At 46.2% G+C, this 26,196-nt stretch overlaps 2 protein-coding genes across 2 annotated transcripts; both read right to left on the reverse strand.

The window, feature by feature from the left end:
- Positions 1–2,946: 2,946 nt before the first annotated feature.
- On the reverse strand, positions 2,947–8,755 carry LOC120692004. Its single transcript, XM_039975217.1, has 3 exons — positions 8,197–8,755; positions 3,921–4,132; positions 2,947–3,851 (listed from the first exon to the last, which is right to left on the reverse strand). Exons 1-3 carry the CDS (start codon positions 8,506–8,508, stop codon positions 3,302–3,304), a joined length of 1,074 nt encoding a protein of 357 aa, XP_039831151.1. The 5' UTR covers positions 8,509–8,755; the 3' UTR covers positions 2,947–3,301.
- A 2,869-nt stretch (positions 8,756–11,624) lies between these two features.
- Positions 11,625–15,950, reverse strand: LOC120692003 (mitochondrial inner membrane protein OXA1-like). The gene is made up of 9 exons (XM_039975216.1): positions 15,385–15,950; positions 15,198–15,288; positions 14,369–14,413; positions 14,218–14,276; positions 13,760–13,835; positions 13,489–13,620; positions 13,307–13,414; positions 12,459–12,513; positions 11,625–12,371 (listed from the first exon to the last, which is right to left on the reverse strand). The coding sequence occupies exons 1-9, from the start codon at positions 15,885–15,887 to the stop codon at positions 12,019–12,021; spliced, it is 1,422 nt and encodes a 473-aa protein (XP_039831150.1). The 5' UTR covers positions 15,888–15,950; the 3' UTR covers positions 11,625–12,018.
- Between the last annotated feature and the right edge of the window lie 10,246 nt (positions 15,951–26,196).

Below are 26,196 nucleotides of genomic sequence, written 5' to 3' on the forward strand. Positions count from 1 at the left end.
CACTAGAGCCGGCTTTCCGCCGGAGCGGGCTTGGTGCGACCGGAGTCGGCTTTCCGCCGGAGCGGCTTGGTGCGACCGGAGTCGGCTTTCCGCCGGAGCGGGCTTGGTGCGACCGGAGTCGGCAGTCCGCCGGAGCGGGCTTGGTGCGACCGGAGTCGGCTTTCCGCCGGAGCGGGCTTCCTCTCATGAGTGAGGTATGCTGTGAGCTGGGATTTGTCGCTCCGCCGCTCGCAGCTTGTGAGGGGGCCCTTGACGGGTGCCCTGACTCTTGCCGGCGGGCGGCGCGCGCCGCCGCCAACGGTGGCTGCTCCACAGGCACAGTTGCCCCTGGAGCAGGAACGCGAGAGGCATGTGGCGTGGAGGACGCCACCCCCTCCGTCATCTCCACGTCGTCCACGCGAACCATGGGGACGAAGAAGATGATGAAATGCGACCAGCTAGCGCCCCTACCTGGCGCGCCAAATGTCGTGGTGCTGCAAACCACAGCCGGGTGGCGGAAGGCACCCGCCCTAGCCCAGAGGGTGTGTACTCGGGGGTTAGCTAGTCTTAGATCAATCTTCCTAAGAACACGATGAACACAGCAGGATTTAGAGTGGTTCGGGCCGCCGGAGCGTAATACCCTACGTCCACTGTGTGTTGTATTGCCTTCCCACGAGAGTGAGAAGTTCGCTAGAGCTTGAGTCTGGATTGTGGAGATGATGTGTGAACCTCCTGTGTTCTAGCGGGCGTGCTCTCCCTTTTATATGTCCAAGGGGAGCACGTACACTGAGCGGGGCCCCGACATGTGGACCCGGCGATGTATTATAAACTACACTTTGGCCTTCAATGGCTCAGATCCGGAGATCTTGTCGTCGGCTTCTGTGCGTAGCTTCTGACCAAGGATGGTCTTGAGTTGTCCTGTCAGAGTAGAGTCTAGCCTTTGCAGTCGCGCGTCGAGGTCACGATGAAGCGCCGAACTACTGACTCAGTCTACTGTAGCAGCGTGCACTGTTGCTTCAGTCAGTAGCTGGTCATCATGACTCGTCGCTCATGCGCGCAGCGCTGAGTCTTTAATGCTTGTCTCGGTATCTGGCGATCCACAGTGTGGACTGACAAAAGCTGCCCCGTGCCCAGAGGCAGCAGATCCCGCCTCAACCACTCGCACTTAATGCGGGTGGGTGAGGGAGCTTCCAGCGGAAGGCTGGCGCCCGCGCCCGCGTCTGCGTGACACGTGGCGGCTCCGGACCCCACCCGAGCAGCTTGCTGAGCCGAGAGCTCACGGGGGTCCGGGTAGGCACGTGGAGGTCCCGGACCTGCCTGCGGGAGTCCGGATGGCACGTGGAGGTCCCGGACCCGCCTGCGGGGGTCCGGGTCCGCGGCCACAGGTGCTGAGCATTTCCACCTCTGGGATACGTGGTGACACCGGACCCGTCCCCAAACGGGAAGCGGGTCCGGCACCGTTGGTCCGGTGAGATGGAGTCGGAACCCAGGAGTCCGGCTGCTCAGCTCCTTAGGGCGTAGTTACGGATAACTACGCGAGTCTTGGCACAGTAGGAGTGGGTACCCCAGTTGTAGGGTACCGACAATTTTCTTTTTGGGTCATGACGCAATACATCCGTTGCTGCAGGAACCGCGATACAGAGGACGCACGGGCACAGGTAGCGCCCTTGTACTTGCCTCGCCCACCTGGTGGTGTGCTCCATCATCCATAGCAACACATACTCATCATACGAGATATGAGAAATAGCAGTGTTGAACAAAAAATTAAGTCAAATATAGCACCGGTCTTAATGCTCACATAATAAATTAGATGATGAAAATCAATCCACATGACTTATAGCATAAACAGAAGAAAACTACCAATAGGATAAATAGCCAAATCAATCAAAACGAGGAAACAAACCAATGCATTCGAGATCTTAGACTACTACTAACAGGATGACTAGCCACACCAATCAAAATGAGGAAACGAGCAAATGCATTTGAGAGATTAGAAAAAACAAAATGGTAGCATTGAATATCCACCATTTACATCTTCAATTTGCAGGAGCAGCTTCTGGATCTGGATCATTTGCAGCAGCAGCAGCAAGAGCTTGTGGATCTGGATTCATGTCAGTTTGAGTTGTTTTGCAAAATTGAACGACATCTCAATGCATGTCCCGCCAAAATTATTTTGTATTGTTTTTTTAAAAAAATATAGTGCAAACCTAGGCAAGTGTGGTCTTATTCTGAAGACCTTGTCATAAGAAAGATAATGGTGTAATTAGAATTTAATTTGGATATATATTTAAGATTTATATATTTTTTTAGTTTGAAACCATTTTGCACTGTATGATGTCATTTTTTTTGTCTCTGTTTGCATGCAGGCATATCCTTTTTTCTTTGGTGGAACTACTACTTATGACGGTAATTTTCTCATAAAATTTGGGTGGCCGGTGAATGTAATTATATATCACACGCGCTAACGAGCCTAATATACAGCCCAAAACAGTAACTACACCTGCAGCTAATAAATCGTACCCCTTTAGATGATGTTCGCGGAACCATCGCCGATGCGATGAATAATGGAATTACTAACCATTACTCGAGTATTGTTTTAAAGATGTCATCACTCAATTCTTTTTTTCCTTCTGCGGTTGGTCACGGGCCATTATTTGTTTTTATCTCCGTGTGTTGTTTTGTCAAATCAAGCTAACCTATAAGTTTTCATGTTGTTACACAGTGTTTTCACGGTATTTTTCTCGAAATATAACAACGATGTATTGAAGGAATTGGAATAAAATTTAAGTCGTAGTGAAGGGATGGACTACATTTTGATGGTATTGAAGGGATAGTTTAATTTTCAGCGGCATTGAGAGAATTTACTCACTCCCTTGTGGCTGGCCATTTTCAGTTCCCAATGATGTGGGACTCACTCATTTATGCTGAGTAAAACTATCAAATTTATAGATAATAAAAGTAATAATATTTATGGTATCAATAATCTATAAAGATAAATAACGATGGACAAAATTCCGGTTTTCCTCCTTTCAAAACATATCTATACTAGTGTCTGATATCTTCTTCCCTTTAAACATGAGAATTCTGAACGAACAAATAGTACTTCGAAGGCGGTGCGACCTTGCATCATCTCTATATATCATCTTCATGATCATTACCGTCGCTGTAATAATCAGCGACAACCAACGAACTGGCCTTACAACAAATGAAACTAATGCACCACGGCGCTACTATACTGGAGTAGTATAGGTTTAATAATAATTAGCACCCGTCCATACTTGCCATGTGTTCTTCCGAAACTGCTGCTGCTGCTGCATCTGCATCAGCCGAAAAGGGTCCTGAGGACGGTGTCGCCCAGTCCGGGCACCGACGACAGGAAGTGCCCGGTGCCGGGGAGCTCATGGTAGTTGACCCAGCTGAGGCGGCTGGCCAGGTACCGCTGCAACACGACGGGGACGAGCCCGTCCTCGTCGCCCTGCCACAGGTGCACGGGGCACGCCGGCTGGGGCAGGCTCATCGGGTCGAACTCCCACTTGCCGAACATGACCATCATGTCCCGGTAGTAGGACTCATGGATGCCCTGCTGCGTCGCCTGCTCCTTCCTCTGCTGGAACGTCCCGTCCGCCATCATCTTGCTCCGCATCTCCGCGTCGAGCTTGTTGGGGAGCGGGGTCGTGCCGGCAACCACCGTCGACGTGGGCAGCCAGCTCTGCTCCATCCACCAGTGGAGGATGCCCGGGGCGTGGTGCGACACGCGCAGCGCCCACTGGTCGCCCACCTCCTGCTTGGCGTACACCTCCGCGGCCAGGTCCGCCGGGAACCCCGGCCACCAGTAGTTCACCACCGGAGCCATCATCGCGGCACCAGCGATCCTGCGCGCATACTCTGTTAGCTAGGAATTCCCCTCTACACGACCAGGCATCTGTTGGAATTGGCTTTACCTGTCGGGGATGTACTTGAGGGCGCCCCAGACGGCATGGCAGCCGAGCGACATGCCGATCAGGTAGAACTTGGGGCCGAGCCCCAGCGCGTCGGCGAGCTCCTCCACGTCCAGCGCCGCGCTCTTCACGGAGCGCTTGGGGTTGGGGTCGCTCTGCCCGTACCCGGCGCGATCAAAGCCCGCCATGTACACGCCCAGCTCTTCGGCCACTTCCTGAAAGTTTTCCACAATATTACAAATTTAGAATTCAGTCATTCAGAGTGTTGAAGAACAGTAGAATTCAAAGTTTGTTGAGACATCACAGTACTCCTACATCGCACTGACACAGCAACACAAAGAACTTTCAAGGGGGCACCGCCGTATGATGCGTTCAAGGTCAACAAGATATTTTTTTTCTTCGTTGTCAGTTTGACAGGTATGCGTTCTGATCATTAGTCATCATCAGATTGACAGGTTCGTTTGGACCTAGCTTTCCCTCTGATTAAGGGCGCGTTTAGTTCCCAAACTAAATTTTTTTGGCTGTCAAGTCAAGTCAACAGTTTGATCAGATGTCGGAAGGACTTTTCGGACACTAATTAAAAAACTAATTTCAGAACTCAACTGGAAACCGCGAGACGAATTTTTTGAGGCCTTTGACCGCATCTTTAGCACAAGTGGGTTACTGTAGCACTTATGACTAATCATGCACTAATTAGTCTCAAAAGATTCATCTCGCCGTGTACATCCAAACTGTGCAATTAGTTTTGTTGTTTAACTACATTTAGTACTCCATACACGTGTCCAAAGGAAGAGGCACAAATTTCGAGGTGAAAATTTTTGGGAACTAGCGCCCTTAGTTCCAAAAATTTTCACCTCGAAATTTGTGCCACTCTCTTTGGACACGTGTATGAAATACTAAATGTAGTTAAACAACAAAACTAATTGCACAGTTTGGATGTACACAGCGAGATGAATCTTTTGAGTCTAATTAGTGCATAATTAGCTATAAGTGCTACAGTAACCCACTTGTGTTAATGATGCGGTCAAAGGGCTCAAAAGATTCGTCTCGCGGTTTCCAGGTGAGTTCTGAAATTAGTTTTTTAATTAGTGTCCGAAAAATCCTCTCGACATCTGACCAAACTGTTGATTTGACAACAAAATTCTTTTTAATTTGGGAACTAAACGCGCCCTAAAAGCCTCTGCTCAAAAGTGGATGCAGATTGACAGGCTAGAATTGCAATTCATTTCGACCGACAGAAATTAATTGGTAGCGACTTCCCAGCTGCTCAAAAGTGGATGCAGAGGAGGGATGCCATGGAATAAATCAACAACTGTTCTACATCTGAATATCTCATACTACAGTACACTGCTAAAAGCCAATGTGCTGGATGAAACTACAATTTAAGTCCCCTACAACGAGGATGAAACTGCATAATCACAGACACAATGCAGCTAATTTGCCCAGCGCACTGGCGAAGAACAATTGAACAATAATTTGGGGAGAAAAAAGATCCAGAAAAGCTTCGAGCTTTTCAGTGGAGATCCACATTCCCACGCGCGTGAAAAGAATGAGCAATCGGTCGACACAACGAAAGCCGCCGACGACAAGGAACGGCGAGATGCCGGCGAGAGCGGAGTACTAACCGGCGCGGCGCGGACAGTGTCGAGTCGGGAGCCCGCAAACCCATGGGAGATGACGACCTTGAAGCGCGCGTCCTCCTTGCGCGCTCCGGACTCGGCGTAGGCCAGGTGGCGGCCGTCCCTGAGGCGCACCCTGGGTGCCGTCACCGGCGGGGCCCCCGGCGTCCCGCACGCCCTGGGCGGCGGCACGGCCAGGCGGATCCACCTGCCCAGCGCCCCTGCGACGGAGCCCAGCCCGGTCTGCCTCTTCGCGGCGCAGCCCAGCACGGCAGCACGGGCGCCTTGGCCAGCAGCTCCATTGCGGCGCGGCGGCGGCGGGCGCCCGAGTCGGAACTGCCCAAGGAGACGGATGGATGGGAGTTGGGAGGCAACGGGGCGGGCGGTGTCTCTGGACTCTGGTCTGCCTCGCTGGCAGCGATTACTCCTGATAATTAACTTTGGGCGGCGAAACGTGACTACGGGAGGTCTGACGATCCGGCCTTGGTTGCCGTGGCGCGGCTGCCATTTCCTCTTTCTCCACGGAGCTGGACAGCTTGCAGATCATCTAGAACACGAGCCCGGCCGGATCGATCGATGAGGTAGCCGGTAGGTAGGCGGGCACCAGTACACCATTGTGGAGGGTTGTGACAGGTCGTTGCTTCATGTGTTTGTTAAGCTACTACTAGTTCGGTCGAGCTTGCATGTGGACAAACAGTGATCGAATAATGGCGAGAAGCAATCAGCAAGGGGTATGACACGGACGTCTTGACTAAGCGAAGATAAGCCTGGGGGGATAAGATGTGGTTTCAGGACTGATTGGGTGAGCTAACGTACCTTGCTTTAGGTCCTGTTGGAATCCAGTGCTAATCGGTGAAAATGATAAACTTTAACACTAGCTCAGAGTACTAATAGGATAGACTAGCTTTAACCAAGACTTTAAGATTTTAGCATGTGTAGAAGTAATAATATGTTCTAAAATTTAGCATTTAACTTTATCGCATCCAAACAGACCTTAGGTTGAAAATAATGTGCATTTAGGGCAAAGGTTTGCTTGGAAACCTTCTCATGATTTCTGAACTTTTGTAATAAGAAAATTGGTGTGACGACTTTGAAATAACTAAAGTGCGCGCCATAAAAACTTGGTGCTGTCAGAGACCCACGTTCAGCATTGGATTAGATAATCCACTGTAGTAATTTTTTTTTCAAGACTGTGATCTGACATACGAGCAGGCGCCCACATGAACATTAAGTGAACGGTTCATGTTTTCTTTTTTTTTTGTTAGTGCTTGATTTTTAGAGTAAAGAAAAAGAAGTACTCTACCCTTTGTATATAGTAGGACTGTAGGAGCCTAGGAGGGGAAAGAGGAGAAGATTCCGCAGGATCTGACTGCTTTGCGCAAGGCAAAAGGACAAAGCTAACAAGACGACAGCTTTGGCAATCTTCCTACTAGCTTCTAGAGGCGCAGGCAGGCTCCGAAATTCCCATTTGTCCATTGCTCGCTCAAGATACTACTGTAGCAACATATGTGTGGACTGTGGAGTACCCAGGAAAATATGCGTGCATGCATCTATCGGAAACTGCAAGATGGATGGATGGATGCTGTGACCGTGAGCAGTCACAGTCAGCTCCGCGGATGCGTGCGCGCATCCGCATCTTCTTGTGATCTTGTCCTTGCTGCGACCCCGTTCTAGAACCCGAACCTGTCTCCCGGCCACAAAGGCTGTAAAAAACTAAGATTTTGTTTAGTTGGCTCGTGTAAAGTTTTTAAAAGAAAATCTTTATACATTTGAAGTACTAAATATAGACTAATAACAAAACTAATTACAAACTCGTCTGTAAATCGCGAGACGAATCTAATGAGCCTAATTAATCTGTCATTAGAGATTGTTTACTGTAGCAATTTAGCGTCTAAATACGACATAATTAGGTTCATTAGATTCGTCTCGCGATTTACAGATAAACTGTGCAATGCGTTTTTTATTTTGTCTAGATTTAAGTCTCCATACAGGTGCCGAGAAAAAAATTGGAATTTTGAATTATGCAACTAAACAAGGACTACGGCAAAAGAAAAGGGGGCACAGATTATTCCATCCCCAACCCTTGTAAACAAGAGGATCCTATGACTTAGTGGGACGCAGCTGGTTCAATATAGATAAAAAGTAAAAGAAAAAAACAACTGTAGCAGCCTGCAGCCGGCCGGTAGTCCTACACAATGGTTCAGAAATATCACCCTTTTTCTTTCGGTTGTTGGATCATGTTCCAAGCTAACGGCAACTAATAACTTGACCGGCCAACCATCAACGTCCTGGAGAAAGCTTGAGAGGTTCGTACAAGAAGCAAGGTATGCGGAGGTGGGGCAGATCGATAGTTCGGCACGCCATGCCAGAGAAAACGGTGCTTGACCTACCACTACCACCCAACCCAAGGATAGGAATCCGATCCCGGCTGGCTGCAGCCTGCAAGTGCCCACGTCCATGTCTGAGCTAGCTGTGCGGCACCGGGACTTTTCCTCCGAGTGCAAGTGCAATCCAAAGACGTACGGGACACCGACAGCTGGGGGTTAAGTAGTCGGTTGCCGATAAGTGGGGGTTATATAGACTTTTCCCCTTAGCTAATTAATACTAGTCTGGTTTGCAGTTTTGTTTACTTAGTTATTAAGCAAGTGATAATTAGTTACCTGTGAGGGTCTGACGGTGTCCTCGCGTGATCCGGTGAAGCCGTGTGAGAAGACGACCCTGAAGCGCGCCTTGTCCTTGGGCACGCCGGTCTCGCAGTAGGCCAGGTGGCGGCCGTCGCGGAGGCGGAGCCTGGTCGCCGTCACGGGCGGGCCGCCCTCGGTGCCGCACACCCTGGGCGCCGGCGGCTGCGGCTGGACGGTGCGGGAGAGCCAGCCCGAGAGGGAGCTCAGCATGGCCGCGGCCGGCGCCGGGGTCACCGCGTCGGCGCCGCCCTCCTCGTCCCACACCTGCGGCATCGACGTCACCCACATGCTTTGCCTTGCCTTTTGCTTGCTGGCTGCTGGGCTGGTGGCGGAAGGCAGCTAGCCTTGGTGCCGGTGGTCTCTAGCTAGCTCCTCTCGCCGTGTGGCCGGCCGCTGCTGCTTATATATAGATAGCGGGGAGGAGGCGCGCCGGGTCGGGGTCAGAGGTTGGTGGGTGGGCCACCATGCACCCCACCCGTAGACTTGATCTCTGCCTGCTGCTCTGCGTTTTGGTGTTTGACTCGTCGCCGGCCGGCAGGCAGATATTGGCCGTCCTCCGGATAATTGCATTGGGTGCGGGAGGACCAGCTACCCACCAGGCACCAGGACTCTCTTGGTGCGAGGCGATCACCATCACCATCTCATCTCTTGACATGTGCACGAGCAGTCAGATATGCGAGGGAGGCCGCGCGCAAGCCAACAAGATGGCCGCCCAACTTGCTGCGTTTTCTGGTCAGGAATCATGCATGCATGCTGGCATGGGTGGATAGATGCCACTAGATGCCTGACGACGATGCGTCAACGAGCACGAGCTAGTCACTGACTGGCGTGAACATCGTGTGTGTGTGTGTACCAGGGGACGGATTACAGGATAATTTGGCTGCTGCTTGGGCATGGTGGAGGCCGGACGCATCTAAATTTGGTAAATTTAGTTCAGTACTTTGATGACGATTATTTTTTCTACCAATAGTAATAGAATATGTGGGTGCTAATGATCTTAATTAGCCTCTGAAGCAGCTGTGTGCATCAGGGCCAGCGCAACAGATCACATGATGCCATCGCGCTATCGCTAAGCCATACGTACACGAAACCATAATTCAAACGAGTACGTCCGGCTGCGCCGACCTGCCTTCTCCAGTTATTACCGTAAATTAAACTACGTGTGCATACACCAACTGACACTGCTTGATTCATTCACATAAGGTCACTTTCGACCATTACATTCTTTCGCACAATACTTTGGTTTCTTTCCTTTTTTTTTCTTGAAAAGAAAAACATCACTCTCATCAAATTGGGAGCAAAATTTGACATTTCACTAGTCTAAGGCATTGGTCGTACTCCCTCCGTTCCAAATTATAAGTCATTCCAAGAATCTTGGAGAGTCAAACCATTTCAAAATTTGACTAAAATTATATAGAGAAATACAAAGATTTTTGACATCAAATAGGTATACTATAAAAATATAACTGACAAAGAATCTAATGATACTTAATTAGTATCGTAAATGTTATTATCTTGTTGTATAAATTTGATCAAATTTAAAAAAATTTGACTCTCCAAGATTCTTGGAATGACTTATAATTTAGAACAGAGGGAGTAATTACTTCCCATGCTTTCAAATGGCGCACCACATTTTCTTGTACCTCGTGCTCCGGCTGTGTTGCCACCCCTATTTATATACTCCATCGTTAGAGCCTCTCTCTCTCTCTCTCTCTCTCTCTCTGAACACATCACGCATCACACTCGCTCATTCATATACGAAACCAAACCATATATATACTACGATTCACTGGTAGGTCCGCCCGGCTTGCTCCAATCATTTCTGCACAGCGACTTAATTATCCTCTCTTCTTTTAATTTAACAGTATTTTATTTTGTGGGCACTACCACACTCAGAAGTTGAGAGAAGATTTGTCATGCTTTCAGAGCATCACATTTTCTTTATTTGTACCTACAAGGATACAACCCCTATATATGAAAAATTGTGTATGTATAAGTACGTAGTATCAAGCAATCAAATTTTAACAAACCCCCTCAATCAGTGGATAGATGCTTTACAAAGGCTAAAAAAAAAAGGCTGATGGCTGCATCCGTAGAACAGAGGGCCTTGCCTCTGCTTTTTATCCCTTTTGCTTTCAGGGCTCGATCCATGCATGACGGGTAAACAAATCCCATGGCAGCGTGTTGTGCGACAGACACCTGGTGTCATTGCTCACGCTACAAACTAACTGCCGGCCCAGCATGACTCGTGCCTTGTTGAGTGTTGGCATGGCAAATATAGGGCTGAACGTGTTTGGTCAGTTGGGAAAGATAGACGACTACGTCCTCGTTGATTCCCTGGAAAATATTGACCAAACGAGGTCTTGTTGATATTTCTAGGGGGCAGGTAGGCACATTGTTGCTTTCATATGAGCTGAATGAGCCATGCCTTCTACTTGTGCTTTGGACTGGAACCTAGCTCAACACATGCAGGAGGATATCTATATCAATTATCAGAAGAGGAGATAAACAATTATTTATTAATCAGTTTTATGGTGAAAGCGAGCTGAGAGGAGCTGCTGAATGTTCTCGGCACGTTTATATTTGCCAGGTCAAGCAAAAGAGGGAAGCCATATGCACACGGACAACGTACTCTATACATGGTCAAATGACATCGGTAAAATGGCAATGGAGCGAAAGCAAAGGTTGACAGATAATTAGTGACTTCGCTGCTGTTCACCAAGTACTCCATCTGTTCCAAATTATAATTTTATAAGTCATTCCAAGAATCTTGGAGGGTCAAACCATCTCAAAGTTTGACAAAAAATATAGAGAAAAACACAAAGATTTATGACATCAAATAGGTATACTATGAAAATATAACTAATAAAGAATCTAATGATACTTAATTGGTATCGTAAATGTTATTATCTTGTTATATAAATTTAGTCAAATTTGAAAAAGTTTGACTCTCCAAGATTCTTGGAATGACTTATAATTTGAAACGGGGGAGTACATGAATATTAATGCGTCCTTCAAGTTCACAGGTTTCAATTCAAAACTTGGCCTGATTGCTTGTTTGTATCATCAGCCAGCAAATACCGTTCAAGAGGTGGACTGAGCTGTGTACAGGAACCCTAGCTTTCTCGGCTTGTTTATTTGTGAGTAGGAAAGCAATTCTATCACATCTCGAGTAGATGAAGAACGCCATTTTCATAGACGAACACTCCTTCCGTCCATCAATCTAAAGGCTATTTCTAATCATCTCTAGTTTCTATTACAATATATTGTCAATCACCACCTTATATTACGTGGCTATTTTACAATGCCAGACTTGTAGCAGGAGGCCATACTATATCACTACGGGGAGGATCTGTATCACGTCAGAACTTGATTTCTCTCCAACATTTTAGTACAGTAACGGAGAAAATTCATAAGTCACGTCAGACTTTCAGTTCTCCAAAAGTACACAACATTACAAACTTACAGATACAAGTGTAGATTTTGAGTTTTGAGCATTAAGGGAAAAAACAACTGGTTGGTGCTGCTCGGCAGAATCACTATGCTTAATCCAAGGAACAACATGCTATTGTTAAGCTACTTGGGTTATATTGCATTACGAAACAATTACAGATGCCAGAATTGCTCCAATTTATTCACTGAAACGATAGTGGACCCATGATCTGAAAAACAGCCACCTCTCCCAAATCAAACCTCAATACAATGCACACATACTGGGTATCCTTTCCCCCCACCATGAAGTTACAAAACCCAAAAGGAGGCGTGCTTCTTTACTTCCAAGTGCACAAAAATCAGGAATTACTCTAGAGGTTCACCTCTAGATTTTGCCCTGTTCTCAAGATCTCTGATACGGTCAATCAGCACAGAGCTAGATTTCTTGTGCTCCTTGTCGGCAATGGGAGAATGAACTCCAGATTGCTCGCACTCCTTGTCTGCAATAGGAGAACCAACTCCAGATTGCTTGCACTCGTTGTCTGCGATAGGAGAACCAACTCCAGATTGCTTGCACTCCTTGTCTGCGATAGGAGAATAAACTCCAGGACTTGGCTTAGGTTCACCAAAGAGACTTAAGGCTTGCATTCGTGCAGGTGTGGGCTGAGATTCCAAGGGAGGAAGATCCAACCATAGTCTTATGGCTGGTTTCTGGATAACTGAGAAAAGCAAGATATTTTTTATCAGTAAAGGAATAGGAAGAGACTATGAATACACAATAGATCCCAAGGTGGCAAGTAACATACCAACACTGTATACAAGATAGAACAAGCTAGATGAGACAAAGACAAAAAAATAAGCCTGTAAAAGAAAAAAAAGATTAATTGCAGCACAGATGTACAAATCATGGTGCTGTAGTTCCAAGGTAATCAAAGCTGAGCATATCTGGGATGATAGTGAATGTTAAATTTGGATCATCCTCATGATAAGTATTAGACTTTTTAGGAAGTAGGAACAACTAGCAAAACTTGCACCACAAATAGCCCAGAATATTTTGACAGTATTTTGGGTTAAAACAACTAGCCGTAGCTTCTAGAGCAGTAGCAAAATCTTAATGGCTGCCCCAAAATGTACAATACAAAATAGACTTCCTCTCTAACCCATTTCTAGATGATCTTAGAAGACCCTAATACACCTCCCCTGAAATTATTTTGAATGTATGGAAAAAGTAGGCAGCCATAACTTTCAGTCATGGTAGTAGAAGAGTACAGACAGTCCTAATTCTGGTAGTGGTTGTAGAGAAGGACAAAGAGTCCTAATTCTGGTAGCGGTTGCAGTGAAGAACAGAGAGTCCTAATTCTGGTTGTGGTTGTAGAGAAGTACTGGGTAGACTTTCCCCGTCAAGGGGCTATGGCAGTACATATCCAAATCACCCTGCAGACAGTTCATCCATTTATTGAGGGGCCACATCTAGTGTTTGGGAGGGAGTACCCAGAATGAGAGCTTGCCCTTATTGAAATATTTTTTAGCCCTTATAGAAAATTTCTTATAAAGTGATTTTTAGAGTTTTGTACCCTAGTAAAGCTCATTGTAAACGAAGCAAACAGAACAGTAAATTGATACTTAAAATTCTGAGTAGTTCATAGTTACATACCTTTGGAAAGCCTATTGTACATGGAACAAACATAACAGCATAAAATCTGGAGAACTTTTTCAATGATTTTGCCGTAGGATTTCCTTCCCTGCCGTCTTGCATATCGAGCTGGAATAAAAAATAATATCTTGAAAACAAAACAATAGATAAGACACCTGAATTACAGCGGCCATAATGCAAACCTCTGCTGTAGCCAAAAATGACAGTGATGCTAACACTGGGAGGATGAAAAGATCATCAGGAGTTGTCAAATCAGTAAACCAATATGCTCCGCCCCCTTTAAGAGAAGGGACTTTCTTAACCATGTTAGATATCTACAATTGGAATAGAAAACACAAGATGTTAGAAGTAGCAAAAACAAGGCAAATGCTATTGCTACATAATACTATATAATTCGGTGACAATGAAATTACAGATTAGAACTCAGGATGTAACAAAGTGGTGTAAACTTACAGCAAAGAAAAAGGTCATGAATATAGTCCCCTGTATGAATAGACCCTTCCATCGTGTAAATGGAGTCACACCATGTCTGAAAAAAAACAGCAATGAAACAATTATTTTAGTAATATCTCCCATCCAGTTTATATGACAAGAGGAAGAATAGAGTAATTGCAAAAGCTAATCGAAGGGGCGGTCAAGTTAGTTAAGATGTTCAGTGACTTGGGACAATGGAGGTTGCTTTCATATTGCACGCACAGATGATGGCATGAGGGAAATAACATCCAAAAGTCTTATGTGAAGCTAGTCAATTAAAGGAATAAATATAAGTTCGAGGTGTTGAATAGGCCTGGTAAAATGATGAATTTGTAACATTGATACTCAAATATTTGAAACCATGCAGAAATGAAACAAGAAAGTAACTTGCACTTTTGAAATTAAATAAAAACTCAGATATATATAAAGCTGCACACCTAATGAATAGCTCACCCAATTTCTGTTTCCCCACTTCCATTGATCTTGGATCAGTTGACTGAAAGGCATAACATCAGCATACCCAGTAAATAAATCCTACAAAAATACCATGTAAACTGCAAGGTTAACTGAAAAAAAAAATGTACTCACATTTCGCATCTCTTCATTAATGGCTTCAATTTCTGGTCTCAAGTCCTGCATCATATTGTTTAAGTCTGCTTAGCAAAATGACATAGCAAAAGGAATACGTAGCAGAAGGAATATCCAACAGCTCTTCCTCTTTTAGAGTTGGAGGAGCTCTTGAATTTCAGAATTTCAAGTGCAACAGAATGACTTCCTACGATTTACTTCATGCACCTTCAAAAACTCACTGCACGGTATGATGTTTCTTATTAATGCCTTTAACTACATGTTTACATCCACAAGCCCACAACTGGACACTTATGGTAATGTGAAGATTCACAGCCGTCAGTCATGATTCAAGAGCAAACGCCATAATCAGATTGTTTCTCTCCCCCAAAATTATTTCCATTCTGGCTATTTTAGGCTAGAGATTGTTGGATGTGAGAACATTGAGCCACAGCCCGAAGCAGCACGCCTTTAATTTGCATGTTCCGTTTCAGGGTTGGGTTTGAGATTTCCTCGGTTAACTATACTAAAAATTTAAAGCATACAAAAAGTTCACTTTAAATCCACTTTTGTGATAGCTATATTCAAAATACACCAAAACAACATGTATCCATCGAGAAATATGCTGTGTTTCTACTTTCTAGCATCAGCATAAGTAGAAATTGCACAGAAAGGTGTAATCCTTTGCTTCACCAAACTCAAGTTCGATTTTGGGAAGTTTCAGACGTTTAGGTTCGAATTTGATAAACTGTACAAGTTTGTGCGCTCTCATATGACCTGTGCTATTAACAAACATGAGTGAAAATAGAGCATTTACTATGAAGATAAGGTTCTGAAGTGCATGCATTACATTTAACTTCATCATGGACTTCAACTGGTTGATGAGCAATGGGACTGTCAGTAACCGGATCAGCACTGTCGTCAGCGCAATAGTAGCCCACCTACACATCACCGAGCAGGAAGATGGAACCACATTGCAGGACGTTTACAGGAAGAAACCAAAGCTAAAACCTTGCGCAGCACCAACGAAGGCATACCAGTTGAGGCCAGTGAAGGACTGCACGGCATCCAGGAGGTATTGCATGGCGGCGACCGGGGGAAACGATTCGGCTGCTGCGGCAGCCACCTCCCCCGCATACGGCGCTGGAGGCATGGGTACGGAGGCTGCAGCGGAAACCACCTCGCCCGAGAGCAGCTCCGACACCGGTACCGAGGAGGCGGCGTCGGTGAGCATGTCTGCCGCGACATCGATGTCTGGTGCTGATGCGGAGGAGGTCGTGGAGAAGTTACGGTGGGCCGCGAGATGGAGCGCGAAGGGGATGGGGAGGCTGGTAAGGGCTCGGGATCTCGACGGCCGAGCAAGGGAGGAGGGGAACGGCTTTGCGGGTGGTGATTGAGGTGAAGGCGAGGCGGCCGAGGAGGAGGGGCTCTCGAAGCGGTCGTGGTCGGGCGGGATGAGGTGCGAGATGGAGGGGTGGAGGCGGCGGGAGAAGTGGTCGGAGAGGCTGATGGCAAGTCTCCTCCGCGCGGCGAAAGCCATCGGCGGCGGCGGCGGGTAGATCGCGAGATGGTGGGAGGGCCGGAGGGGTGGTCGACGTCAGGTCGAGGGGAGAAGAGAGGGTTGAACGGGTAAGAATATCCGGCCCAATTTTCTCTAAAAAAATGTCCGGCCCAATATGCTGCCGACATCTGGGCTCTACCTAAAAACTGAGTGAGAGAGAAGTCGCGTAGAACTAAATGGGCCTTAGTCCAGCACAAACAAAACAATTCGGGCCTCCACAATTTCACTCGCCAGTTCAAGGCCCTTCGGCCCGTCTTTTGTTTAAATGTCGTCTGGCCCAGAATCGCTAGGCCAATCGCGTCGTCGTCCTCCGTCGTTGTCGCCGTCAGCGTGGTGATGGTCACAGTCACAGACTCACAGTGCTCGGCTTCTCCCAGCCTGCTGCACTGTTTGGTCTCGCGCGTGCCGGCCGACCACTGCAGCAGGCAACTGGTGTAGCGGCTCGCGGCCGGCACATCGCCGTCCGCCGTCGCCATCTCTTCCTGTCGCCTGCCTCCCTCTCTCTCTCTCCCCCAGTTCCCTCCCTGTTCCTCCTTCCTTTCTGTCTCCCACATCTGCTGAAAGAAACTCTGAAGCTTGTCGTAACAAGACAAGCCCAAGGACCCTCGACTTGTCTATCTCATGTACATTGTGCCAACTGACTACTGCGCCGAGAGCTCTACGGTCCAAGCAAGGCAATGCAACATTGAATGCTTTATACGGAGTACATCTCTTGCACTGTGCTGAGAAAGCCCTTGCCGTTCCTATACAGTTATACCGCTGCACAGTACTAGTAGCTAGAAGGCTGATCAGCACAGCAGGAACGAGAAGCTTTCGTCTCAGCTTCCCGAGCTGTACGTCCTGTCTTATCTGAAAACCCTTGTCTCCTCATGCATAGAAGCTCAAGCTCCCGTTCTGCTGGTATGCAAAAGAAAATGAGCAGAGCTGCTATTGTCCGTCTTGCCCGTGGAGCTGGATGCATTGTTGACCTCATCTAGTACAATGTCTTGTATCCCTGTCCCCTGTTCAGACTACTGAAACATTTTCGATGAGTCGGGAAATGTAGCACATGTCGGCTTTGGGCGATGAACCAGTAATAGTCAAATCAGCCAAACTTTACAATCTCACAAACTGCTAGAGATTTCAATCACAAACCAAGAACCTGTAAGCTCCCAGCCAGACAGAGGCTTGGACTTGTGACGGAACATCGTCACGGAATATTAGGTCTCCCTCAGACAGGAGTTAATTGCATGTCTTGTGGTCAAGATGGATAAACAATGATCCCATCGTCTTAATACCACACCTAAACCGCAGACAACCAAGCATAAGTTAGCATTCCATTCCCCTACCTTGATCATCTGAAATGATTATTCAAACAGATGATAGCCCTAGACAAATTAAGAAATGCGTAGATCGATGCCCCATGAGAATCAGGACAGATTGACCATTCCTCAAGTTGTTTTCACACACTGGGTTAGTTGTTTATCTTTTCCTCTCTCTTTTTTTACAACCATGGCAGAGCTAGCTAGGGCATCTCCTGCCAAGAGCGAGGAGTCTAGACAGGACAGAGGTGGAAAACGAGAGGCTGGCCGGTTTACGTATATGCCGACTAAATGGCGACTTTTATTTGATAATTGTTACTCCGTATGGCGGACCACTGTCTCTGACTTAAACATTTTATATATAGTTGGACAGGTTGCAAGTTGCAACAGGACAATGGCATATATAGCTCCACACAAACTATTTGTCAGTTTGGATTTATGGTATGCAGATAGTACTTACATGTAAGATTAGCTTTGCAAAATTCAGGTTTCTTTTTGGCTTCTCATGCATGCATGTGGCGCAGAAGGGACGCGAAACTAATAATCAGAGAATCAACACAACAGCAGTCAGCAGGCGTAGAAGAGACAACTAATTGTGATTAAAATCGTAGAACTGCTGGTACCAATCAGTGTGACCATATAAATTTTTCCAAACAAGTTAGATGCATGAAACCGGCCAGAACGACGCAATCAGTCAATAGGCAAGACTGACATAAACAAGTAGCCGAGCCACATGATCGATGCCAACAGACTAATTTTGCAGTAGCGCGTAATAACAAGGGATTTGGTGGATGAGATACTCCAGTTAATCATGGGATCCAGCGACCCTCTCCCAAGTGGCACTACGAGCTAGCATGTGAGATTGATTGGTTTAATTTATTTGTGTATAGCAACAACTCTAAGACTAGGAGATTTTGCCGCATCAATTCATTGATGCAGTGGCAGAACTAGCTAGCATGTGGATGTTGAACTACTGGATCAAATGCTACCATGAAACCACTAGTTAATTGCAACGTACTCCTATCATAACAAAACTGAACAGAGATGCATCAAAAGGACAAAATTTCTATTCGACTCTATGATTAATTATAATTGTTTCTGAATCTGATTAGTTGTTATGGGAACTAACCTGACGACAGGGTCGATCAGGTATCTATGTGATGATGGGTTTGTTTTCAGTTGTTAGAACAGATGAGGAGAATCAACAAGGCCAAAACGTACGGCACCAAAGATTAAGAGGATGCATGGCACGGTTGGGGTCTTTTTGACATTCATGCATGCATCTTGTGTCTTGACAAACTGACAAGACATCGTTAATTACGCAAAATGGAAAGGAAACAAATGTCCAAATGTAAGTAGATCATAGACAGTAGTTTCCCAGATTCTCTCATCCTGTCTGTTTATCCTCTGCCTTTTATTTATCTTTTATTTTCTTTGAGAGCGTACTCATTTTATTTTCAGGTTTGTTAGTATTATCATGTGAACAGGGAGACGTTTGGTTTGGACTTTGGATAGTGCTTATCCTTTTTTTAATTACCTTCTTTAATTCAGAATCAATTACATCTACAGTACCATGTCACAACCTATCCATGCAGGACCATGTGGACTAGTAGCTCTTTAGGCCAATCACAATGAAAGTATAATAGGAGTGTTGTGAACAATAAATGACATGCCACATCAGCAAATTTGCTAACATGACAGAGTCATTTACGAGGAGAGAGCAGGGGAAGTTCTATGGGATGAGAGAGGAGATCATGGGGTACAGTTACCAAGTTTTCAATCGGTAACTATACGATGATACTTCCCCCCGAGAGTCGCCTTGCTTCATCTATTTTATCTAAATATCATATTACATTTGTCTCAAGTTAAATTTGACAAACTTTGACTAAACTTATAGAATGATACAATAACATTTACAGTACCAAAATTGTTTCATTGAATCCACCATGCATATATGTTGATATAGTGCGTATGTTGGATAATATATTTGTTGTTATATTTTTTGATAGATTTGATTAAAATTAGTCAAATTTAACTTAGAACAAACCCAATACGATATGTAAACGTAGGGATCCGAGTAATAGAAAGTGATCTTTCATCCTAGGCAATAGATGCTGCTCATTTAGGCTGTGAGGCCGGCGGCCCCTATTTATTCTAATATCAAGATTTCGATTTGCTAGGCTTTGATCCATGGACTGGAAGAAGGAATGCAGGGAGCAATAATTATATATTGCATGTCCAAGAAAGTAAAGTCTGGATGGGTAGAGCAGAGGAGGTAGCGGACACAAGCATGCATGCAGCATTCGAACAGTGCTACAGTGCTTAGGCTGCATGCATGGCCGGTCTACCTATAGGATGGCATCGCCTATCGCGTGTGATGCCGCACTTCAATTCAAGTTGTTGGCCTTCGTATCTGCTTTGGTGTCCTCCAAAATCCAAATACCACCGCGCGTGTTGAGAGAGTTGCAACTCTGAAATTACTCCTCCTTTCTCGCTCGGTGCTTGCCACACGCTTGAAACAACCATACTAGGAGGCATCACGTAGTGTATCGACCTTTCTCTAAATTAGGATATTATTTATAGAAAAAATCATTTCTACATTTGCTCATAGCTACTGTCTTATATGTATCTTAAGATGTAAAATGCATCTAATCCAACAAATAGTATGTACATAAAATATGTGATCATACACTGCCACAAAATCTCTCATTAGTACCGGGTGGCAACCAGCGTTAGTACCGGGTGGCAACCAGCGTTAGTACCGGCTGCCGCAGCCGGTACTAGCTGGGCGGTACTAAATGGAGTACCGGTCGCACCGCCCAGTACTAAATATACTCTCATTTTGAAAAAATGTGCCCGAATAAATGTGTGTACTTTGGGTTTCAAACTCGTGACATGTGGCCTCGCACATAGTCTGCTCTACCATCCCACCAACACAACACATATGTGTACACAGCAGACGCTATCCTTTCGAAGTAACCAGGCCATGACCATTTAGTACTGAACCATAACACCACCCGGTACTAAATGCCGCATTTAGTACCGGGTGGTGTTATGGCTCGGTACTAAATGGCTCCGGAGGGCACTGTGGTATAGAACCGGTACTAAATTAGCATTAGTATCGGATTTAAAGCAACCGGTACTAACTTAAGGTGGACGAATAGCTCTTTTTCTAGTAGCGATACTAGAACATCAAAGATTTTTTTATACGTACCTTGGCAGCGAGAAAACTACGCTGTAAACTGATGTTCTGGTCTTTGCTTTTAAGTAATGACTGGGGCCGAGGCCCTAAAACTACTCTAAAAAATATATGCACGGTGGTAGACCGATGATGATGAGAGAGCGCTCTTTTTAATTTGACCAGCTAGCTAGCAGATTGTCGCAGGTCGAGTAAAGACTTTTCTGCATGCTCTACTACGACACGACAGTACTCGTACTCCACAAGGCAACGAGCCAACGACGGAGCAGTTTACGCGTGACGACAGTAACAGCAAAGGATCAATGTTTATTTACAGCTTGGCCTCCCTTCAAAATTCCAAAACATACAAGTGGCAAGCTTAAAGGGGGTGGTTGAATTCAGCGGTGGCGATCGAAATCATGTTAGAGGCCAGGGGTTGTCGTATGGGCATTGGTTTTGGGCTGCTTGCAGCGGACCACGGCGGCTGGCATTGCCTGTCAATCGTTAGTGCGGCGTGGGACTGCGTCGAAGGAAGGCGCTTGCGGCACCAACATCATGGGACAACTTGGCTTGCAGCGGACTACGGCGGGTCGTTCAGCTTTGCTCGGCGACTCCGGTGTGGTACATCGTCGGAAGACTGCGCTTGCGACAACTTGGTTTGCTACCATGGCGGCGGTGGCTGATACGCTGGCTTCGCAACGAGATGCTGTCGCCCGAGGGGCGTGGTTCGGCTGTCGACGGGGATCGTGGAAGCGGGGCATCATTGTTCTTCGTCCTGGTGGCGACATTACAAACGAATCCGCGACTCGAAGTACTGCGGCGAAAGTGGCGAGGCCCCCGCGTGCGGTGTCTTTGGTGAGGCGACGAGAGCGAGGAGGAGTCCAACGGCGGATGTGGTGAGGCCCCCACACGTTGTGTTTTTGTGGCGGCGTCTGCGAGACGGCCTGTGTGCGGTCCGGGTTCGGTGGTTCCACCCTGCCAGATGATGTACGATGTTGCAACGGCACTACAGCGGCAGGTCCCGCATGGCGGTGGTCTTCTCGTTGTTGTGCTGTCCGTTCCTCTCGTTTCTTTATCGACTTGGAGCCATGACTCGACGGCGACTTCAGAAGATGAAAAAGGTTGTTAGCCGCAGCGGCTATGCTTCTTTTCTGTCTCTGGTGCCCTGTGTATTGTCCGCGTCGATGTCCTAATCCAACCGGACCGAGTTGTCTCATTTGAGACATATGGTGTGGTTTGTGTCGACGTCCCAATCCGACCAGCCTGAGTTGAGTCGAGTTGAGTTTGGCATGTGTTGAGGCCCCAATCGAACTAGCATGTGTTGTTACTGTGACTTTTTTTCCTGATTATGGCCTCTTAGGGACATAATTTTGTATTTTTTCTGCTATATCAATAGAAACGCACTCGTCGAGTGTCGTTCGTTCAAAAAAAACTTTACAAGATTCTCCATCACATCGAATCTTTAAACACATGCATGAAGTATTAAATGTTGCTAAACAAAATAACTAATTACACAGTTTGTCTGTAATTTGCGAGACGGATCTTTTGAGTCTAGTTAATCTATGGCGGGACAATAATTATTAAATATAAACGAAAATGCTACCGTATTTTATAAATTCACTTTTATGCAATAAACAAGGCCCTGGCGAGGGAGGCCTCGCGATCGACAAGCATCCTTGGCCAAGACGACAAGCGCATGCATGCATGGATTGGATGGAGACCACGGCACCATAGAGAGCATTGCATGTGCCCGCGTGGCGTCATCGGGCCTGATTGGTTTCAGTACCGGAGGAGCCTGGCTCGCATCGGAGGTGCAGGCTCTAGCTGGCCAAGTTTGCCAGATGCAAGGTTCCTTTGTTTGGTTGCTATACTCATAGAGCCAGGCTAGTTGGAGCTTTTGATTGGTTGCCTGTGTAGGGCGTGATTGGTTGTCTTCTCCCGTGAGCCTGGCTCGCATCAGAGAGCCAGGCCCCAGTAACCAGGCTGTGTGCATGCAAGAGGTGGTTGTTTGGTTGCATGCTGAGTCCAGCCAGGCTAGCTAGAGATGCTGTTTGGTTACATGCATGCACATCCAAGTTTGAATTCAGATGCAAGTGCATAGTTGTTTGGTTGGCTGGATACAAGTTGGTTGAATAACCTCTTGCATGAAGTGGTGAGGTTACCAACAAGCAGTTCACGAAGTGCATAGGCAGTTTGAACACAATATTACATCAATTTCTTAATTAAATACACAATGGCTAGAGCTTGAACTACCAACATTGCACACAGGACTACTAATACAACATCTCTACGTGACAAAGGCATCAAGTTGAGATTCTTTGCAGCAGACGCCACATTTGTTCCTGGTTGCCCATAGAAAGCTGAGAAGGCTTCTTCTTTAGTTCTGTATTTTTTGTAGCAAGCACCACTGAAACCATCCACTTGAGCATGGCAATCGCCCCAACTTGAGAACACACCAGTTTGACGACCAACATAAACTACATACCATACCATTGATGCAAGCTATGTTGTTGCAAAAAAGAAGAAACATCATCATTGGCAATAGGCATATGATTAGATTCATTTAAGAAAATCAATATAATTGCACATATGATCAAATTAACAGAACATCATCATTGGCAATGGGCATAAGCTCAATTCAACAAATGAACACATCAAATGGTACTGGTTGATCCAGCAAAGTGTCCAATCCACATCATCAGCAAACTCATAGATGAACTACTCATCTCTAAGGACTACAAGTAGCAGCTATGACACTACCATCTAATCAATCACTAACTATATGGTATAGTTAGTAAAGAGAGAAGGTTAGTTGCACAAAAGAGTGCAGGATCAGATCAACTGCACAAGTGAAGGTAGGAGGAGATATGCACAGAACCAGCCACCATGAGTGCATCATCCTCTATGCTCAAGTTTAGCCACCACCAGAGCTCAAGGCTCACTGCACAAAAGAAGGCACTTGCAAATCAGCAGGCTAATTGCACAAAAGAAGCCACTATCTAATCAACAGACTCACTGCACAAAAGATGGATCAACCAGATGTAGAGGACCACCCTCTACATGTAGTAGTGCTTGGCCAAATTGCTCCTGAGCCACAGAACACGGTGAGAGTCATTCATCTTGACAAATGCAGAACCATGAGCCTTGTTGTCAAGCAGATGGCTGTAGGCAGCCAGCAGTGCTTCATCAGTGAAGCCAGACATGAACATGACAGCATCATACAAAGCAGGGTGAGAATCCTCATGCGAAGCAGATTTTTCCCCTAAGCAAATTGCAAAGCTGAAAGAAAGGAGCTCTCCTCATGCGAAGCATGTTTACACACTCTACATCATTGCAGTTATAGATTTTGCCCAGGTTCTTTTGCCGTTCCTCATCCATAACACTCATTGGGGCATAAGTAATACTAGGTCGAGATAGTTGACCCATTCTAATCCTACTGATGAAAAATGCATACATAGCAGTGACTAGAGCAGCTGCATGAACAATAAGCATTTGTCTCTGGTCTTCCAGGGCCATCTAAAAAATTAGAATAAGGAGCTTAAGTGTTTGCACAAAACATGAAGTCAAGTCTACTCATATTACAACAGAGAGGCAACATTGTCATGGACAAGTGTACTCAGATTTGCAAAGAATGGATCATTGGCATGGATAAGTTTGCTCAGAATAATAAAAATACATCATTGGCATAGACAAGTTTGCTCAGATAAACAAAACAAGCATCATTGGCATGGACAAGTTTGCTCAGATTAACACAGTCTACATCATTGGCATTGACAAGTTTGCTCAGATTAACAAAACAAGCATCATTGGCATGGACAAGTTTGCTCAGATTAACACAGTCTATATCATTGACATGGACAACAATGCTCAGATTCACAACATAAAGCACCACTGACATGATCAAATGCTCAGTTTCTTCCCACAAAAATTGCATCCATGGCACAGCAAAGCACAAAAGAAATTAGGAGGAGGGGTTTGTGCTTTCGTTACCACAATAGGAGTAGCAACAAGCCAATCGACGACCAGATCAGAGAGAAGGAGAAGAAGGACCAGCAGATCTGAAGTCCTACACAAAAAGAAACTCGATTTCACCATGCAACATACCAATCTTTATTGGAACCTAACCAAAATCGAAATAAATGCAAGAAAGATAGATCTTTACTTCTACACAAGCAAAGAACTTAGATCCAGTGAGAGGCTGCACCTTTGAGATCACAATTTGGAGAATCTAGGGTTAGAAAAATCCAAGAAATCGGCACCAACCAGAAAAGAAAGGGGCTAGGGTTTCGAAATCATTTGCCTCACAGCTCGGATTCCTCACTAATCTCACCTACAAATCGAAGCACAGAGAAGAGAGGAGGGATTAGATCTGCTTGTGCAAGAGCAAGAGAGGAGCGGGAACGAATCTCAGAGGGCGGGGGGAGACGACGAACCTGCTGGACGGCGGTGAGGACCAGAGAAGCGAGTAGGAGGAGGAGCGGTGAAGATATATACGCGAAGAATGGCGCGAAATCGCGAAATCGCGGCGGTAACCCTAGTCCTTCCCGCCTGCACGCGCGCAGCCATTTTCGTCGCCCGCGCGCTCACCGCCGCACCGAGCGAGCCTGGCTCCGGGGAAACGAGGGTTTCGGCCGTTTCCTGCGAGCCAGACCCGGAGGCCCCTTTTGCATCTGCCCGGCCTAGCCCAAGACCTCATGCAGGTAACCAAACAACCCAAGGTTGCACCCCGCGGGCCTAGACGAGGGGTCATGCGACCAACCAATCACGCCCGATGCTAGCTGCATTTCTTTCTCTCTATGCACATCTCCCAAGATATCACTGGTGCACCGCGTGAGCCTGGCTCGGCGGAAACGATGGATTTGGCTGCACGGCAAGAGCTTGGCTCGTGAACTCATTTTGCACCCCGCGGCCCAGGCCCACTAGCTAACTCAGGCAACCAATCAGCTCGGGGCTGCACCGCTTGAGCCTGGTTCCCCCGTATACAAGCAACCAAACAGCCCCATCAGGAACCGTGCACGCACGGCCGGCCCTGCTGCTGTTTCCTTTGCCACCTGCTGGTCAGGGTAACGTCATGGGTGCCTACCCTACTATACCCTGAACCCCAACACATGCATGCATGCCGGTGTCTTGTTGTATTTTAACCGCTAGTAGGTGGTGATTATTAGTACGTAGCTTTACTGGCTTGTTGACCCATCTTTTGACAAACAACGCGGTAGTGCACGTGAAGCCCGATCAGATTGACTGCATGCAGGAGCTAACGACTAGCGTGCATGCATTAGAGTAATCATCATCAAGATCCAATTAAACAGCCTCCGAATTCTCCTAGGCTTGAGCTGCTACTAGTAGGGGTGTTTGGATGTGCTAATGGAGCTAAACATAAGCTAATGAGAGCTGATAATATAAAAAAAACTACTCCCTCCGTTTCAAATTATAAGTCATTCCAAGAATTTTGGAGAGTCAAACCATCTCAAAGTTTGATCAAAATTATAGAGAGAAACACAAATATTTATGACATCAAATAGGTACTCTTTAATAATATAGCTAATAAAGAATCTAATGATACTTAATTGGTATCATAAACGTTATTATCTTGTTATATAATTTTAGTCAAACATGAAAATTTTTGACCCTCCAAGATTCTTGAAATGACTTATAATTTAGAACGGAGGGAGTAATGGATTCTAAAGTTTAGCTCCTTCGATCCAAACACCCTCTAATTAGGAGGACGACCGTATACTATCGGCTGGTACGAGTAAGAGCCATGCACATGGCTTCTCCGGTTTGCGGGAGCCGCGTTTGAAACCAAAAT

This window comes from Panicum virgatum, chromosome 9N (assembly GCF_016808335.1).
Source record: "Panicum virgatum strain AP13 chromosome 9N, P.virgatum_v5, whole genome shotgun sequence".
Taxonomy (NCBI): Eukaryota; Viridiplantae; Streptophyta; class Magnoliopsida; order Poales; family Poaceae; genus Panicum; species Panicum virgatum.